Source organism: Gobio gobio, assembly GCF_949357685.1.
Source record: "Gobio gobio genome assembly, chromosome: 9".
Taxonomy (NCBI): Eukaryota; Metazoa; Chordata; class Actinopteri; order Cypriniformes; family Gobionidae; genus Gobio; species Gobio gobio.
In genome coordinates, this window is record NC_137115.1 from 29,689,508 (window position 1) to 29,706,216 (window position 16,709).

Here is a 16,709-nt window from a genome sequence, read left to right on the forward strand (position 1 = left end):
GCTAAATGTATTGTGACATTATGTTCATAACAATTAAGCTCATTTCCTAACTAAACTCTCTCTTTTTTTTCTTCTAATTATCATTATTCAATAGTTATTCTCATTACTGCAATATGGCTATACAATGATTTAAATTCATATAAGTTAAATGTATATGTAATTTAATTTAATAAATGTATAAATACTTTACAGTTTAAATAATATTTAATCATTATATTTTTGCATTGCGGTAATTTGTTTAGTTCAGTCATGAAAATAATGTCACAAAAAAACCATAATGATAAAAAAAAGCTTTAATTTCTAAAGTATAATATCTTGTTTTTATCATTTGAGGGTGAAAAGTGACCCAGACATGTTTTGTGAGATTTAACCATCAGCCGATGTAACGTGAGCTTGGGTAGTTTTGGCCAACTCTCATTCCCACATCACTTGAGAGTCAATAATAATAATATTGATAATAATAATAATATTAATAATAGTAATAGTAATACAAAAAACACCACCCATAATAGTTAAAGATATTAAAGTGTAAAACTAACTGTTAAAACGAAAGAGAAATATTGCTTCAAAGAAGTCTCTGGACATGTTTCTCTGTCCCGTCAGTTGTCTCTTCTTCCCCTCTGAAGTCTGGTTTGGGTTTGAAGAGCGGTGTGTCCACGAAGCAGGTAGTGTGTGTGTGTGTGTGTGTGTGTGTGTGTGTGTGTGTGTGAGAGTGAGTGAGTGTTTTACCGTTACAGAACCGTTCAAGGGTCTCTCTAGAGCAGAAAGGAGTCTTAAAAGATCTTTGGGGCAGAAGGGAGGAGATTCCTTGCGATTCGCCCGTTTACCGCTCGGTCCTACAGGGCGAGAGGAGACGCAGTGCTGGGACTGGTTGGGGTCGTGCTGGGAGAGGGTGTGTGCTTCGGAGGAGCCAGATCGAGGAGGGCACGAACCGTCCCGGCCACCTGAGCCAAACCTCTCTCTTCCAGGATGTGCAGGGGAAGACACAGCTGGCTCTGCAGCCGTAAACACACACACACACACACACACACACACACACACACACAGGAGGGGGCGAACAAAAAGGGCGTGTCAATGGAGAAACTAAATTTGAAAATCAGTATAACTTAAAAGAAATGATTACAATGGAGGAACTCAAATAAAGCAGATAATGTACAACTAAGGAAAGACTTAAATCAAAATGACCTTATAGAAAGATGAAGGCGATGAAGAGAGACAGAAAAGGCATTCAGAACCTGCTAGACAGAAACCTGTCTGTCACAAACCAGGAACTAGCCGGCGACTAATCTGGCTCTATGAATGAACTGAAGTATTATTGATTGTTATTGCACATGCTGTAGGTTAATGAACTGAACAAACTAAATCATGGCATGTAAATAATTCTGCACTGTTTGTGCTAAAAACATAGAAGATATTTCAAACTGAGGTTCCATCTACACTACAGGCCAACGGTTTTTAAATAAATTAAGGTTTTCTGGTGTTTTTGGAAGTGTCTTATGCTCGCCAAGACTGCATTTATTTGAGCAAAAATACAAAACGTTAATATTATTACTATTTAAAATAACTGTTTTCTATTGTATATTGAATGCAATTTATTCCTGTGATTAAAGCTGAATTTTCAGCATCATTACTTCAGTGTCACATGATAATTCAGAAATCATTCTAATATGCTGATTTGATGCTCAGTTATTGTTAATTATTGTTGGATTATCTTTTGGAACATTATAAATGTCTTTGCTGTCACTTTTGATCAATTTAGTGCATCCTTGTTGAAAAAGTATCAATATTATTTATTTTAAAGGATTAGTTCACCCAAAAATGAAAATTCTGTCATTAATTACTCACCTTTATGTCATTCCCAACCCATAAGACCTTCGTTCATCTTCAGAACACAAATGAAGATATTTTTGATGAAATCCGAGAGCTCTCTGACCCCTCCATAGACAGCAACACAACAACCACTTTTAAGGTCCAGAAAGGTAGTAAAAACATTGTTAAAGTCATCCATGTGACTACAGTGGTTCACCCTTAATTTTATGAAGCGACGAGAATACTTTTTGTGCGCAAAAAACGAACAAAAATAATAACTTTATTCAACAATTTCTTCACGTCTGTGTCAGTCTCAACCATTGACTGTAAAAAAAATATGGACGTAGTGTCCGTGACGTCACCCATAGGATTCTGATGAGCAGTTTTGAAGCGCAAAGTATGGACAAGATGGCCGTTGCCATCTTGGCAGCGCGTCACTCCCGGATAACAGAAAATGGGCAAAAAGGCAGGACGTGGGCGGAGCTGAGGTGACTAACAGACAGCAGATAAATGGCTATCCACCTGTCACTCGAAGTGGCCACGCCCTTAATTATGCAGAACTTTAATGCTTTATATAATGTAAACGAATGATTTATAAAAAAAATTCACCCCCCTCACAGTTGTCATGAAGGGCAAAATTAGCCGTATAGACCAAAACCACAATTTGTATCAGGCTGTAAACATGTGTTTTTCTGCTGTAAAGTTGGGCATTTTAACATGGGGCTCAATGAGATTCTGCTCCCTTCTGGAGCCTGTCTCTAGCGGCCAGTCGATGAATTGCAGTATATGTCACTTCCGTATTGGCTTCAAGAGAAACTGCGGGAGGTTGCCACTTGGTCTCTACGCATGTGCGTACGCAACAGCATCGGCCAATGGTAAGCCCGCTAGCATAGCTCTGACCTAACTTGGAAGCACTGCACTGTATTTACTACGTCAACAGCGAAGGAGACTGACACAGACGTGAAATTGTTGAATAAAGTTGTTATTTTTGCGCACAAAAAGTATTCTCGTCGCTTCATAAAATTAAGGGTGAACCACTGTAGTCACATGGACTATTTTAACAATGTTTTTACTACCTTTCTGGACCTTGAAAGTGTTACTTCTTACTAGTCTACATCCTCACCAGAAGCCTTCGCTCAGCAAAGGAGCGACCACAGAGAGGCACGAAATCACTCTCCAGAACATTTTTGTTCACTGTTGCTTGCTGGTGGAACAATCTCCCCACCTCCATCCGGAATTCTGAATCACTGATAACATTCAAAAGACTCACCTGAAAACTCATCTCTTCCATGAGCACTTCATCTTAATTAAAAAAAATAAATAAACCTTTTTTTTTTTTAAATTCCCTCGATTCCTGCCCTATTCTAGCTTATTCTACTGTAAGCAATGTCCAAAACTTAGTATTTCTGGCACTTTTTGTGATCACTTTTTTGCCTCTTCATGAGGGATCGCTTCCGGTATTCCTCAGTTGTAAGTCGCTTTAGATAAAAGTGTCTGCTAAATGAATACATGTAAAATGTAAATGTAACTCGGTTGCTGTCTATGGAGGGGTCAGAGAGCTCTCAGATTTCATCAAAAATATCTTCATTTGTGTTCTGAAGATGAACAAAGGTCTTACAGGTTTGGATCGACATGAGGGCGAGTAATTAATAACAGAAATGTCATTTTTAAGTGAACTAACCCTGTAATCTTACTCACTGCAAACCTTTGAGCGGCAGTGTACAGTGTACATATTAGAATGATTTCGGAAGGATCATGTGACATTGATGACTGAAGTAATGATGCTGAAAATTCAGCTTTAAATCACATATACAACTTACCGGTATACAAGAAAACAGTCATTTTAAACTGTAATAATATTTCGCTATTTTTACAGTCTTTTTGATCAAATAAATGCAGCCTTGGTGAGTATAAAAGCCTTCAAAATCCAGTAGTGTATAAGCAATCAGACTTATGTTCACCTGCTAGACAATCCACAACATGCCAGCCAAGCATTTACCACTGCAGTACCACACGACACTACCCAACATAAAGCTGCGACTGATACAAACACACACCTAAACTACTGATAAAACACACATCTACAGTGGATACTTGAGTTTAGACTTTATTGTAGAAAAGCAGAGGAGGACAACAGTCAGACTGTAGGAAAATCAGGCAATATGGCACACAAATCTGACAGACACAAACGCTCACACACTCTATGTGACCGGTGCTGTAGTTCCTATGTGTGTTATGAATATAATACACTGTATATTAATTAGCAACAGGTACACTGGTTGACAAGGACTGTTATTTCAGTGAGTAAACTGTGTTCTGGAGCAAGACTGACATGCTTGATAACAGTAGTGTTAAGAGCGGTTAACAAGATGTTTTCTAGCCATTTAAAGGGTTGGTTCAGCCAAAAATTACACACTTTACACACCCTAAGCCGTTTCAAATGTATTTTGATTTACTTTCTGCACAAAAGGAGATGTAAAACAGAAAGTTGTGGCTGTTTTTTTTCCACATAATGTGAAGCCATTCATTGAAACATGAGCGCAATTCATTTAAAGCCCTTCTGACATAACTTTCGGATTGATGAAAGTGTGTGTATTCATATGAAAAGATTTTACTTTTATTTATTTTTGCAAACTGATAACACTGATTAATAATAATATTACAACAACACAATATTACAATTATATTATTATTATTAAAAAAAAAAACGTTTAAACAATAAACCAATTAGTCACATGTAAAAAAAAAACTTTACAAATTTGATTGATAAACAAAAATGATTGAAAACTACGTCATAGTACATTTTCCTTTTTATTATAATACAATGATTCTGTGCACCAGTAACATTTATCTGCAAGAATAGTAAAATTTTACAGCCATACGGCCAATTAATTTATTTTGCTTTTATGTATTATACTGGTGCCAAACCTGAGAAGGGAGTCCAGAAGTTCCCACAGCGTTCCAGTGCAAGAAATTCACTTATTTGTAATTTGTGGGCGGGATTATGCTAATTGTGAATGAGCAATACTCATCCATAATTACAAATGACTGGAATTCATTAACATAAGCATGATTAACTTTCATATCTGAGGTTTGTGAAGCGTTTGTGAATCCGGAGGAGACTTTTTGTAAAGGTCCATTTTACACACTAACTACTTAAATGTATTTATCTATAGTTGAAAGGTTCATAAATGAAAATAAATGAGTTTAGGGACTGTCAGGCTTCAAAAAGAACATATAAGTAGTTCATATGACTTGTGCACTATATTACAATGTTTTGAAGCCATACAATAGTTCTGTGTGGGAAAAAAACAGACTTAAAGGGATAGATCACTTAAAAATAAAAATTAAGTCATAATTTACTCACCCTGCTGTTGTTCTAATAACGTATGCCCTTCTTTATTTTTCAGACCACAAAAGGAGATTAAAAAAAGGTCCTGTTTGTGCTCGTCCATAAAATGGCAGTGAATAGCAACCAGCATTAAGCTTTTAAAAAAAAGTATCAAAAGTATCAAAGAATGATCCATGCGACAAGTGCCCGGGGGTATATGATAGGGCAGGGCTATTCAATTAGCTTAATTCGAGGGCTGGATTATCTCAAAAGTTGAGGTGGGCCGGCGGTTGGTGGGGGTTAGACGTAACCATTTCAATAAATAAGCTTAAGTAAACCTAAAAAAAAGTATTGCATTTATTTGGAAATCTGGTACCCAATAGTATAATAAATAAAAACTTGATCATTTACAGCAGTGTACAACTATTTTCCTTGGAACAAATATATTATTTATACAAGCTCATATTGGTAAGAATTATTTTATTTATAATTATTATAGGTTTAAATAAAAAATATTCCGACAGTGGGACTTGGTGACCTTGGTAAAAATCCATGCATGGCTACTCACTACCACGGTCAAATTATATTATGAATCTAAATGTTATATATAAAAAATGCCTAAACACAGCAAAAAACTATACACACCTCACAAAGAAACAATTTCTTAACAAAAATGTATTATATAAACCCCTACCCACCTAATAAATCTAATGCAATATAAATGCTATAACAATATAGTGCAATATATTGTATATTTTTGTGAATAAAAAGGAAACAAGTAGAAATGAATTCTTGCCATATATTACCATAAAGGGTTAATGAAAACTCTGACCTTGGCCGTTGGTCTTCTTTATGACTGCATGTTCATTTGACTATTAGAGCCACAGTTCACACGCATACACGCTCGCCCAGGAAAAGCATACAAGTTGTGAGAACTCAAGAATAATAAAAGCGCGACATGAGATACTACATGTCCTTCTGTAAATATCTCCAGACCAGAACTTTTGTTGTCAGATGACCGTCATAATGGCATTTGAAAGAGGTGAATGCAATAACTTCTTGTTGTGATGAACACAACAGATATATTCACCACAGAGAGAACAAGTACATTAATTGTTTTGTATTAATTTCTTACAACTCGTGTGCTTTTTGGAAATTATTCGTCTTTTTAAAATTTTTGAAATCCCCTTTTGTTGTCCGAAAAAGAAAGAAAGGCATATGACATTAGAACACGAGGGTGAGCTGATTTAAAGCGGACTTATTTTTCATTTTAGAGTGTTCTATGGTGCTTTCTACTTTATCGTTTTATTTCTCCTCCTGTGCTTCATGGTAGAAAGCAACTCATACAGGTTTGGAACGACATGAGTGTGAGTAAATTGAATTTGTTGGCAAACTATTGTGTTAACTGTGAGGTGGAAGACATTGACATAAGGCACAAAGGGATAAAACGGGGAGTTTATGGTTTGGCATCTTCCACACTGTCTTATTTCCTTCTTTCAAGAACGGCAGGGAGAGTTAATTCACCAAAACACTCGCAGAAACACAAAGCCACACAAAACACTCATCCACTTTAGCAGACTTTGGGAAAATGTGCAGCAGTACTAACACACAAAGGGCTCGTTCACGGAGCAGGCAGCATGTTCTGTCGTCTTGTTTAAGGCTGAATTGGGGGAATTCACCCATCTTTGTGCTTTATGATGAAGCTTTTTGAAGCTTTTTGTTATGGAAATGTGCTCTCTACACACACACACACACACACACACACACACACACACACACACACACACACACTCTTCGCTAAGCCCCGCCTTAGAATGTCACTGACCAAACCTTAGCAAGTATTGCAATTTATTAATCATGAAATGAGGCATTTGTCTTTTAAGTTATATGTGATAATGTACCCTACTATTCAAAAAAGTTTGGTTCCAGTAAGATTTTTTTTTTTTTAAAGGACATTAAATTGATCAAAAGTGACATTAAAGACACTTATAAACAGTGTTTGTGTTAATGCATTATATATGCGTAATCAGATTACTTTCTTCAAGTAACTAGTAAAGTAACATTACTTTTAAATTTACAACAAAATATCCAAGTTACTTTTTTAAGTAAGTAACAAGTTACTTTCACTGACATCTCTCATGTCCCCATGTTAGTAAAATCCTAAGTGCAGAGGTGTTGTGTGCGCTGTCTAACATAATGGTTATTGTAGTTATAGACATGTGAGCAGGCATTTACTCATCTCATTTGCAGAAAAACGGATTCAGTATTCCTCAAAATTAATAAAAAAAACTGTGAAATGCAACTCAGAATATTGCACAAAGATGCAGCAGTTAAATAACACAGATATACTTTATGTATTTAATCTCACTTTAACACTTGTCTTTACTGCTGTCCTTAAAAAATGATCCAATTCAACCATATGAATAAGCAAAACATATTGTAGTTAAACATCGCATTTGTGTTTCTTTTTTTTATTGCTGAAGTATAGTGTTGAACTTTCTTTTCCTGCAATCCAGAATGGCAGCGCAGCTAAACGTTTTTTTTTTTTTTGTGTCCTCTACTGTACAGGTGTGAATTTGCATTTCATTCCATCCTTTCATTTCACTTTTGGTGTAAAAGCATAATTATATTTGGCAAAAAAATTACTTTTGTACAAGCTGCAGTAAAATTGCTGCAGTAACATTTCTTTCAATAAAAAGTAACTAAGTAATGCAATTAGTAACTTTTTTAAGGGAGTAATGCAATATTGTAACGCGTTACTTTTAAAATTAACTTCCCCGACACTGTTTAAAATGTTACAAAAGATTTCCATTTCAAATAAATGCTCTTCTTTTGAGCTTTCTACTTATCAAAGAGTCCTGAAAGAATGTAGCACGATTTCCACAAAAAAAATATTGATACCACAATCTGACTGATTCTGCAAATCAACATTGATAATAAGAAGAAATGTTTCTTGAGCAGCAAATCATCATATTAGAATGATTTCTGAAGTATCAGGTGACACTGAAGACTCGAGTAATGATGCTGAAAACTCAGCTTTGCATCACAGGAATAAATTACGTTTTAATATATATTCACATAGAAAATAGTTTCTTTAAAATTGTATGGTTGAACTGGATCATTAAAGTGCAGAAGCAACATTAATATTCTTAGTTACATTTCACTGTTTTTAGCATAAACCCCAATTATTTCCATTTCATGTAATAATAGACTACCATTCAATCAATTTGTACCACTTTATGAGCATGCTTAAATGCAATTTGAATGTTATTTTATTAGGTTGGCCTGAGCAAGCAACATTACACAAAGGGGTCAGAGCTTAGCGAAGTATCAATGCACTAGAAAACACTATAAACGTGCATAAACACTCATATGCACAAACAATTGGCTGTTTTAGTGTAGTGATCAATATGGAAGTGCAATTTAAATGGTTGGCACCAGGTGGCAGTAGAGAACACATAGCAGCGACATGATTGACAGGTAGAAAAGGGCGAATCCAGCCAGCTGGGAAGAAGGGGCGGAGTGCATGGGAGGCGGTGCCAGGGAGAGCAAGGCCTCAACCAGCCTGAACACACAAACCACCTCCCCTTTCAGCACATCGCCCGTGGAACACAAACTATCCTGCCCACAGTGCCAAGACAAGCAGAGAGGAAGATGAACATGAGTGTTCAAATAAAACACAATTAGAGGTTGATGGGATGTGAGATGGTTTTAAATTAGAAGGGATTGGGGGGAGAGAGAGAAAGAGTTAGAGGTATTAGCTATTAAACTTTAAGAGCATTGGAGGAAACAGCTAGAGATGTTAAAAGCCCAGTTAGCTTTGAAGCAAACATGAAACGTCATGCATTAGAGAAGCTACTTCTCAATTTGATTTTAATGATTAAAACTATTTTTCCATGAAAAAGGAAATTGCTTGAAGACCAAATCTACCTGAGGAACTCCAATTCTGCGACACGCCTCAAGGAAGTTCTCCACATTTCGTCGACACTTGGCCATTGTCAGTTTGGGCTGGAAAGAAAGAAAAAATGAAACTGTACGTATTCCTATGCGCAAACACTCACATTCACAAAAACATGAATGTAGTTATGAGCAAAATAAACCCAAATAGTCACTCACCACTGCCGGTGAGGGAACATGGATGCTCGGTATGGATCGGGGACGCACGTGGTTGGCCAGATGGCACAACACAACCCCGTCAGTCAAAGCTGCCCCAAGATCAGTGGGTAAAGACACCTTGAGTCGACACTCGATATTCTACATGAGGAATGCAAAATGAGACTTACATCAATACAACAGTATTATTATTATTTTTTTTATATTTTGACTTCAATTATAGATGCATAACAGGACAGCGTAATAAATAAAATATAAATTAATTTAATATTCCCTTAAATATATAAATTATACAATTGTTTGTGTGTGTATACTGTATACTGTGTAATATATGTGTAATTATTTATTTATCGATTTATATATATATATATATATATATATATATATATATATATATATATATATATATATATATATATATATATATATATATATATATATATATATATATATATATATATATATATATATATATTATATATATATATATATATATATATATATATATATATATATAAATCGATAAATAAATAATTACACATATATTACACAGTATACACACACAAACAATTGTATAATTTATATAAATAAATAATGGATAACAAGTAGGGGAAGGTACTAAGGCAGTTTGATTGGCGCACCCTTCTCAGCTGCTCTATCAATACCGCCTCCTCTCCCGTTGGGGCTGGACTCGGTGTGGGAGTGGCTTCCACTGGCTCCGCCTTCTGTGTGCCTGATTCTCCTGCAAAATGGTCACACATGCCATTAGAAATACATCACTGTGTAATTACATGAGCAAGTTTCGGAATGATGATTGACATGCTTGTAATAGAGCACAACAGTGACTGCCCACTTTTCAGTGACATTTCAATATATTTATATATTTTTATAGTATTTATTAATATTTTAAAGTAGCTTGTCATTTCATATTTAAAATTTTAGTTTAAGTATTAGTAATTTTGTTTTTTAAATATTTCTATTTAGTTTTCATTTATATTTCCTTCAGTTTTAGTCATTTTAGTACTTCAACAAACTCATTTTCAGTTAGTTGCCAATGCAGCATTTCTCATTTTTATTTTAAAGTTTGTCATCTAATATTTATATTTTATTTCCGCTTCCTTAAATTAACGACAGCAGTTTTTAAAAGTTTTAGTTTTAGTCAAACCAACCAGCTCCGAGATTAATTACATCACCACAATGTGATTCAAAGCAACAACAAAAAAAGGCGGCAAAGGTACAACACTGTTCTTTCATGAGGGTTATGAAAGAATGATGCCGAATGATTAAACATTAAAATACAAAACTACTATAACTATAAGTAATTGATTAAAAAAAAACATTTTGTTCAGAGGTTTATTACGAAATATTCAAATATACATGCTGACACTGATTTGTGCACTTATTTTACAATGCTTAATTCTGGGAGTGAGCAGTCAAATTATCTAACAGCTTTTATTAACTTTTATTTCTATTGCGGTTTCATTGTTTTAAAAAAGTACACTACCATTCAAAAGTTTAGGGTCTGTAAGATTTTTTTTTTTTAAAGAAAGTAATACTTTTTATTCAGCAAGGAATCATTAAATTAATCAAAAGTGACAGTAAAGACATTTATAATGTTACAAAATATTCTACTTCAAATAAATTCTTCTGAACTTTCTATTCATCAAATAGAAATACAAATGTATCATGGTTTCCACAAAAATATCAAGCAGTACAACTGTTTTTTTTCATATATTGATAATAATTAGAATGATTTCTGATGGATCACACTGAAGACTGGAGCAATGAAGCTGAAAATTCAGCTTTACCATCACAGAAATAAATGACATCATTTTAAAATGTGTCAAGATAGAAAACAGTTATTTTTAATTATAAATAATATTTCACAATATTACTGTTTTTGCTGCATTTTGATCAAATAAATCTATCTTCAGTGAGCTTACATAACAAATCTTACCAACCCCAGACTTTTGAAAGGTACTGTATGTGCATTATATTTAATTATGACATCACTAATTTCCCACAAAGCAGCAATCAGCTGCATAAGGTAAACAAACCTTTTTTTTTGTCCTCTCGCTGACTCAGGCGGAACAGGTAACTCTCAGGTCGCTGGTTGAGGCCACGGGAAGGGGACAGGGCAGCAGGGCTGGGGTAAGTGGGTGATTGGAGGGCTGCAGGACAAGCAAAATTGTCAAAATGGGATGTGCGGCAAATAATTAAATAATATAAAAACAGCAGTAAGGAAAGAGAGAATAAGACTTGATAAACGAATACATACCAGTGGGTGACAGTGAGGCATAATCTTCACCTTGCTACCGAAGATAAGAGTTGAATTGGAGAGAAAATAAGAGGTGAAAAAGGTCAAACGAGTTGAAATATCAGATCATGAACACTGGTAGGGGTGTAACAATATATCATGTCACAATATATTGCAATACAAAAATGCAACAATATGTATCATGGATAGTGAAGATCAGTATTGTGCCTAGTTCACCCAAAATGAAAATTTAAACAAAATTTAAGTTCACATAGTTTTAGTGTCAGTACTACATTAAAGTACTATATACACCAATCACTCAGGCATTGTGTTGGTCCCCCTTTTACTGCCAAAACAGGCCTGACCAAGCCACCTTCTTCCACTGCTCCGTGGTCCAGTTCTGATGCTCACATGCCCACTGTTGGCACTTTCGGTGGTGGACAGGCGTCAGCATGGGGACCCTGATTGGTCTGCGGATATGCAGCCCCATACGCAACAAACTCTGATGCACTGTGTATTCTGACACCTTTCTATCAGAACCAGCATTAACTTCTTGAGCAATTTGAGCTACAGTAGCTCTCTGTTTGACCGGACCACACCAGCCAGCCTTCGCTCCCCACGTGCATCAATGAGCCTTGACCACCCATGACCCTGTCGCCGGTTCGCCACTGTTTCTTGCTTGGACCACTTTGGATAGAAACTGACCACTACAGACCGGGAACACCCCACAAGAGCTGCAGTTTTGGAGATGCTCTGACCAAGTCATCTAGCCATCACAATTTGGCCCTTGTCATAATCGCTCAAATTATTACGCTTGCCCGTTTTTCCTGCTTCTAACACATCAACAAAGGACAAAATGTTCACTTATATCCGACCCACTAACAAGTGCCATGAAGAAGAGATAAACAGTGTTATTCACTTCACCCGTCATAATGTTATGCCTGATCGGTGTATAATGTTGAATATAATAAATGTATAACAATGTAATGGGGAAATATTTGTGGGTCCTGATAATGCCAAATGTTACCAGCAAAAAGTGGCCTAAATTATATTAAATATATCTAGTCAATGACAGAGTGTAGGCATATTAGTGTAAAATAATGTATTTTCAGCATCAGAATCATACTTTTATTCTGGTGTGACACTGTGACATTTCCTGTGCATTGGGTTACCAGCACCAAGTCCAAACCTATTCATTTCCACCCCAATGTCACACCAAATTTGGCATTTTAAATCAACAGTACAGTTTTTGTTAACCTTTTACCATATGTCTTGAAATATTGCAATAAAATCGTATTGTGAGTTAAGTTTCGTGATATGTATGGAATCGTGACATGAGGGTATCGTTACACCCCTAATATGTGGCATGCGCTTTAAGTGAAATCTAGGTTTGAATCTCAAGAAGAAATCAATATGGCAGGAATCAATCTCTTGGCAGTTTTTGTGAGATTTGCCCACAGATTACCTCACTTTATATTACGTTTCTATTGTGAGAACTTCCAAACCCCAAACAAATATGTACATGAATCAGCTGAAATCTTACACCATGTCCTAAACAAGTATGACATGACAGGTTTCCAGCATCATTTCCTCAATGAAACTTGGTTATGACAGGGTGTTAGATCCGAGTGCAACCACAATATCTTTGTGTAGTGAATTTTTGAGAGTAAAATCTCCAGGAAAGTCAGCTTATTTGCATCTACAGAAATAAAACGACAGAGGCAGATCATCTCCAGGCTCTTGCGGTTCAGTACCTGCGGCGTACAGGAGGGGGCGACGGATAAAGTGGGCGACACACACCCATCCAGCGGCACAGCAGAGAGAGACTAGCCAACCACAAAGAAATGAGGAGAGGATAGAAATGAAACAAAAGGAGGAGGGGAAAAGAGGAACGTAGGAAATAAATAGAAGGTTTGAGAAAGTGTAAGTGTTTTGGAAGAGTCAAAGATTTCATTGTTTATTACTTAAAATACTGCCGGAAACACATCGTGAAGAGGAAATATTACAGCAGTAATGCAGGCTTCATTTATTTTAAAAATGCTAAATGTTTTCTTCAAGGGGTTTTCCTTTCATTTCTTTCAGCGTTTTAAAAATATAATGAGTAAATATTAACAAATTAATATAAATTAATAAATTAATATTAAATGTTTAACATACATTGTGTGAGTAAAATGATCAAGAAACATCCACAATAAGCTTATATTGCATCTACAGAAATAAAATTATGGCTGCAGAACATCTGCAGGCTCCAAATAAACAAATAAATATGTATTATTTATTGATTACTATGTAATATGTAATATTTACTAATGAAACTGAGATGCGTTACAACATACAAAAGTGTTTGGGTTCATTAATTTTCCTAACCCTTATAAGCAATACTAATTGTGATGCTTGACTTAGCAAACACCACTAACAATAACAATTTTATGCAAAATCCCCATTTTGACAGCAGGTAAACGTTTCTGTGTCTCTTTCACCTGTTTGTGAGGGTCTGGCCTCTTCTTTATAGTGTTGGTATCTGTGTCTATCTCAAATATCAGTAGAGGCTCAAACTCACTCTGACATAGACAGAACCAACGAGAGAGAGAGAGAGAGCAAGAGCGAGAGCGAGAGAGAGAGAGAGAGAGAGAGGGGGGGGGGGGGGGTAGAAAAAGAGACAGAAAGTAAAGGGGACAGACAGGGAAGCAAAAAGAAGCAGGGCAAGCGTGTTAAAGATGCGCACTGGGAAAAGCAGATCTAAAATTAAAGGTGCATTCAGTAAGTAAACATAGCAATAACTATCAAATACACAATATAATGTTTCATTTATTTATTTATGGGTAAAACTTACTAATTACTGAGTGCACCTTCAAAGCATGTTAGCAGTTCAAACGGATCAGAAAAGCAGTTTTGCATGGAAATAACCTTAAATTATGTTAATACATTGTGCAAAGTTTTATAGACGAATACTGACATTAGTTAAGGGAAGTGAACACACAGTGAGAATGGAGATGGAGGATGATGCATGATCCGAGCTGATTGGCTCTTACCATGAAGAGGGCGGAGTCATCAGTGTGAGTGGACCGCCTGGAGGGGTACAGACTCTGGGGTGGGACAGTAATGCATATGACTACAGGGTCACTCACTCACTCACACCGGCACACACACACACAGCAGGATGAACTGATGGATAGGGAGGAAGTAAATGGGCAAATCTGAGGACGAGACTCACCTCACTGTCTGTTGGACTGAGCTTCGTAGGGCTCGGAGTTGATTTATGCTGAAAGTACAAAGACAGAAAATTGTCTTCCCATCATGGTTGGTAGCATATTTTGGGAGTTTTTGACTGGGATTTGGATGCTAAAGATCAAATTTCACCATTCAGAGCATCTCCATGTATCATAATGTTAAAGGTTTCTTTTTCAAATCCATCACTTGATATTATTGCTGTAACTTTGTTTATACTAATATTATATGTTGGCAGCCTAAAACAAGATTTAATAGATATATAGTGCTGCAGGGAAGACGTATTTTTGTACAGAAAGTTTCATTTTAGGCTACAAAAATTTTGCCAAAAGTGTTTTGCTAGGCCAAAAACTAAAAACAAGTTACATCGTCCTGAAGTCAATGAGTTTTTTTTAAAGGGGTGGTAAAACACATTCTTTTGAAGGCTTGACTGTGTTTGTGGGGTGCACTGTAACATGTGTTCATGCTTCGTTTAAAAAAAAAATTGCCTTATTTTTCATATATTTGACCTTTATTCTACACTGCTCTGTCCCTCCTTGTAAAACGGTCTGATGCTTTCCGGGTTGTATGAAGCCAGTCCCTCAAAAATACGCAGTGGGCTCTGATTGGTTAGCTGGCCTAGTGTGTTCTGATTCGCTAACCGCAGTGCACGGTTGTCGGAAACGTCACGCCCCTTACCTGGAGGCTGTGCTTTGGTCGGCGTCAATAAAACCATATGAGAACATTTGAGTGAAGATGATCGAGCAGAACCTGTTCAGTCCTCAAGTGTAAAGACTGCGGATCTATAATGATCGCTACTGAATGGCACTGTTACTTTTGTATTTTTAGAACGATTATAGCCAAATATCTGTCGCAAGAACTATTAACCCAAAACGAACACTAAGCACTGGCTTTACTAGTAAGTTAGCCAAATCACACACAGAACCATGTTTAGCATGCCTGTAGATAAATAATACATAAAAGCTCTAATCAAAGAATCATTTACACTATGCCAGGTTCGCTGTTGAGATTTTAACGTTAGTGTTTGTAATGTTAGGTGTTCGTCGGATAACGTTAAGTATGAATGAGCATTTAACAGACTGGTTTGCAGAACAGCGCTGTCATCTGTTTACTTCCTTGCTACAACCTATTACAGGAAAACACATCGATGAAAAATAAATCAGACTTACAGGTTGTGGCCCGTGAACAGCTTCTGTTTGTAAATCCAGCTTTCAGGACAAGCCGTTGTGCATATCCTGTATTGAACTCGCGAAGTTTGTGGAAGTTTGTGTTGTCCTCCGTGAAATGTGCAGCGCGCGCGTCGTGCATCCACGCACCGGCAGTGTTTTTTTCACGCAGCTGACGTTGTGCAAATCCGGCATTGAAATCGCGAAGACGGTGGATGTTTTCCTCTGTTAGATGTGCTGCAGAGAGCCCCGCGCGCGCCTGATTCCCCGCTGACTCAAACACACGTGCATATAACATGCTGTGTGTTAAACGCTCTGCAACGCACCCCCGTCCCTATGAAGGCTGAACAGAGCAAGTACCCCAGACCTGCAATCCGGATGGAAATAACAGCGTTTCCTCGGCATCGCGGCAACAACACTCCAGCCTAACTAACTTATACCACAACAGCGCCGCGATACAAAATGGCCTCACCCCCCCTTATTTAATATTCTCGGAGGAGGGGTTTATGTAAATATTGAGCCTGTTGATGTCACCAACCCTGGAGCAATGTGTGTAGTCGCCTACTGGCCGTTTGCTGTAGTTCTTAGAAACTAAGCAAATATCTCCCTTTGCTTTAAACTTTGAACTTTGTAACTTTGCAGATGTTGTTTATGCTCAAGCAGCAACATAACACGCTAGCTAAAGTTAGAATAGTGAAATCGTGGTTTACCACCCCTTTAAGTGTTTTTGGTTAAATGCCTGAAATAAGGTCTGTGGTTGTCCCTATGTGACATTTGGATGTGCTCTTCTGTGCTCTCCGTTTTT

At 36.7% G+C, this 16,709-nt stretch overlaps 1 protein-coding gene across 3 annotated transcripts in view; it reads right to left on the minus strand.

The window, feature by feature from the left end:
* Positions 1-471: 471 nt before the first annotated feature.
* The window catches only part of lrch3 (leucine-rich repeats and calponin homology (CH) domain containing 3), a 52,289-nt gene continuing 36,051 nt past the window's right edge, over positions 472-16,709 (minus strand). Inside the window, exons 13-21 of one of the 3 annotated variants that reach the window (XM_079824972.1) lie at positions 14,725-14,772; positions 14,543-14,596; positions 13,265-13,336; positions 11,532-11,565; positions 11,311-11,424; positions 9,895-9,995; positions 9,257-9,394; positions 9,071-9,148; positions 699-995 (exon numbers count right to left, since the gene is read on the minus strand). In XM_079824972.1, the coding sequence (XP_079681098.1) occupies positions 837-995; positions 9,071-9,148; positions 9,257-9,394; positions 9,895-9,995; positions 11,311-11,424; positions 11,532-11,565; positions 13,265-13,336; positions 14,543-14,596; positions 14,725-14,772 (798 nt within the window). In that variant the 3' untranslated portion in view covers positions 699-836. Of the gene's footprint in view, positions 996-9,070; positions 9,149-9,256; positions 9,395-9,894; positions 9,996-11,310; positions 11,425-11,531; positions 11,566-13,264; positions 13,337-14,542; positions 14,597-14,724; positions 14,773-16,709 lie in introns of all 3 variants that reach the window. The other 2 variants (XM_079824973.1, XM_079824974.1) reach the window with 2 other exon arrangements.